Source organism: Alexandromys fortis, unplaced genomic scaffold (assembly GCF_014885135.2).
Source record: "Alexandromys fortis isolate MF-2015 unplaced genomic scaffold, M_Fortis_MF-2015_v1.1 scaffold_106, whole genome shotgun sequence".
Taxonomy (NCBI): domain Eukaryota; kingdom Metazoa; phylum Chordata; class Mammalia; order Rodentia; family Cricetidae; genus Alexandromys; species Alexandromys fortis.
Genome location: NW_026067980.1, coordinates 5,506,406 through 5,509,507, shown reverse-complemented (window position 1 = coordinate 5,509,507; position 3,102 = coordinate 5,506,406). Strand labels below are relative to the sequence as shown.

Below are 3,102 nucleotides of genomic sequence, written 5' to 3'. Positions count from 1 at the left end.
CTAGCCCTTATTCTATCACCATTTAAAAAAAGCTTTAAAGTGTGTTTTCACCTTAGCCTCCAGCTCCCTAGGTAGCCCAGGATGACCTGAAATTTCTCTCTCGTTATCTCCTCAGAGCTGTCACCTGTGCCCAGTTCATGAGACGCTGGAGATCAAATCCAGGGTTCACATATGCTAGACAAGTAGATCCGGCTGAATTAAATTCCCAACACCTATGTTCTGTTCACTAATAATTGACTTACACACATATTCTCTGATTGGCTGATTCACACTGGCAACCTGCCCCCCACCTGTGGATGTCAAAAGAGGGGGGCTTATCCCAGCTTGTCTGTAGCTCTTGGAACTGAAGGCAGAGCTGCGTGAAAATCGGGTCTTAACTAGTGCGGTGTCTAAGTAGTTGGGTGAAATGAGACCTGTTTTTTTTGTTTTTCGAAACAGGGTTTCTCTGTAGCTTTGGAGCCTGTCCTGGTCTTTTAGACCAGGCTGGTCTCGAACTCACAAGGATCCTCTTGCCTCTACCTACCGAGTGCTGGCATTAAAGGTGTGCGCCACTACCGCCCGACCGAGACCTGGTTTTATATTGTTGACTTTTGTCACCTCAATTTGTCCAAATTGCAACATTTAAATTGTACAGAAACGTTTCCTTGGTATCTCTTGTGAAAATGATTTGGAGTTAATATAGGTTCAACTGATTTGACTATTACCTAGCATAAAGAAAGCACGGCTTATGTACTGTCTGTATTGATGGTAATGCAGGATGGCTTCGCTAGAAAGAAGCTACTGAAAAGCTCTTCCTCTGAATATCAAGTTGCTTTCTTCTTGGTGCAAACTGTGTGTGTGTGTGTGTGTGTGTGTGTGTGTGTACTATAGAGAAAAAAGCCAAGGAGGAATATCTAAAAGCCAGCAGCCTTTCTCCCCTTATCATAAGGATGTAAATCATGTGGAAGGATCCCTAGTATTGAGTGTTTGCTTACAGCATGCTAGGGCCTGGGAGGACCGCGCCACACGATCTCCTGGAAGGCAGATGGTCTGGAGGGAAACCACCCTGGAGGCCATTTTCTTCTCTGCGCTAATGCGTATTTTATTATTTATCTTATAGACTTTACGTGTGTATGTGTTTTGTCTGATGCAGGACAGAGCACCACAAGTATGCCCGGTGCCTACAGAAGCCAGGGAAGGGCAGGAATCCCCTGAAATGGAGTTAACGGCTGGTTGTCAGTCGCCGTGTGATTGCTGGGAATCGAACCGTGAGCCTTTGTACGAGCATCCTGTGCTAAACTGAGTCACAAAACCGGGATCAGTCAATTATCCGCCCGTTTCGCCCCACAGAACTCAGGAGGCGAGAAAGCGGCCGTGCCGGAAAGAGGTCACACCAAGTGTCCGGAAGACCCCGCTGGGCTGGCCTCCTCCAACGTGGTGCAGACCCCGCCGGGCCTCAGGAACCCGCAGCGCGCCGCCCGGCCCAGGCCCTCAGCCCGAGGCGACGGCGTCGACGTTCTCGCCGGGCGTGGCGCTCGCCCCTTTTGGCGGGCTCGGCGTCGCGAGGCCCCGCCCCCCGCAGACTTCTCCGCATTCGCGAAGGAGGGCTCTGCGTTCCCATTGGCGGAGCGGGTCCGCCAAGGCTCCGCCCCCTCCCGGGCCCGACGCGAGCACGTTGGTGGCCGGGGCGGGTGGGGGAAGCCGCCCAGGTCTGGAGAGGCTCTCAGACGGGGCCGAACGGCGCGCTGGGGCCGCCTTGACGTTCGGGAGGCGTCTGTGCGGGCGAGCGCGGCCCCCGGGGGCGAGCAGGGGAGAATCCGGCGGTGGGCCAGCCCCGCCGTCCTTTTCCCCCGCACGCCCGTCGACCTTGTGGGCGGAAGCTTCCCGGAGCTGCTCACGCTCGCGCCATGGCGACTGCTGCGGAGACCGAGGCCTCTTCGACGGACGAGAGCTGGGGAAGCGGCAGCGGCGGAGACGACGGGATGAAGCCAGCGCTTCCGGAGCCGGAGTCCTCGCCACAAGATGGCGGCGGTGGCTTCTTCGCCGCTGCGGAGGTCGGCGGCGGCGGCGCGGGGCCTGAGGAGACCGCCCGGAGCCACTGCCACGAGCAGCCTCAGCACGCTTCCGAGGCGGCCGCTGTCCCCAAAGGCGCCGAAGAGCCGGAAAGGCCCGTTAGGCGGAGTTTTCAGATCCCCAGGAAGAGCAGAGAAAAGAAAGGTGGTGCCTCCCCTCCTCCCTGATCCCCGACCCCTCTCTCTCTCTTCTCCCCCTTCATCTTCTCACTAGGACCTCTCTGTCTCCTCTCCCACACCCACCCGACACACGTAAACACGCACGCCGGCGCCGGTGCGAGAGGCGAGGGTGCAAGCACGCCCCGCCGCTCCCCCTCTCCCCGTGCAAGCTGGAAGGAGCTCAGGTTTGAAGCGCGTCCATAAGGCTGCAGCTCCCGGAGAGGGAAGACGGTGCTCGGCGCCCCTCCTTCCCGACCCCCCGAAGGCAGAGAAGCTGATGTGGCCTCCTAAAGATGCTTCTGAGAAGTCCGCTTGTGGAAGCAGCCGGTGGCCGTGGATTCAGAGGCTCTCCCCAAGGCTCTTGCGTTCTGAGGACAAGTGTTTCTCATTGTGGAAATTCTTCAGCCCTGTGTCTACTTGAAATGAGCTCAATGCCAGCGTCTTCTCTTAGGAAATCTCCGTTAGGATATAAGCTCCATGCCCAGTTTTCCATCACACTTCATTTCCATATAGTTTTTTTTTTTTTTAAGGCTTAGATTATGTAGGGGTCTCATGTTTAACTCCAAACTTACTATGGCTTTTGTACTTGAAAAGGATGGGAAGGTAGGTTCTCCGTGCATTAATTGCCCGGTGGAGGAAAATGAGAAGTTCGAGTTTGACCAAGAATCTCCAACTTCAGATTTCTACAAAGAATACGCTTAGTTTTTAAAATCAATATAGGAACAGGTACATTAGTTGTTTACTTTTTGAAATCTCAGTGCCATATTGTAAAACGTACAACACTTTTTTTCTGTTAGAGTAGGTTTTTGGAATTTCCTGGATTTGGTTTAAGTTTTCCCTTACCTTACTTCGTGTTACAGTTTTTTTTTTTTTTTTTTTTTTTTTTTTTTTT

At 53.7% G+C, this 3,102-nt stretch overlaps 1 protein-coding gene across 1 annotated transcript in view; it reads left to right on the top strand.

The window, feature by feature from the left end:
- Positions 1–1,743: 1,743 nt before the first annotated feature.
- Positions 1,744–3,102, top strand: part of Tasor (transcription activation suppressor) — a 53,449-nt gene continuing 52,090 nt past the window's right edge. The window contains exon 1 of the mRNA XM_050158196.1: positions 1,744–2,196. Coding sequence (XP_050014153.1) covers positions 1,887–2,196 — 310 coding nt within the window. The 5' untranslated portion in view covers positions 1,744–1,886. The remainder of the gene's footprint in view (positions 2,197–3,102) is intronic.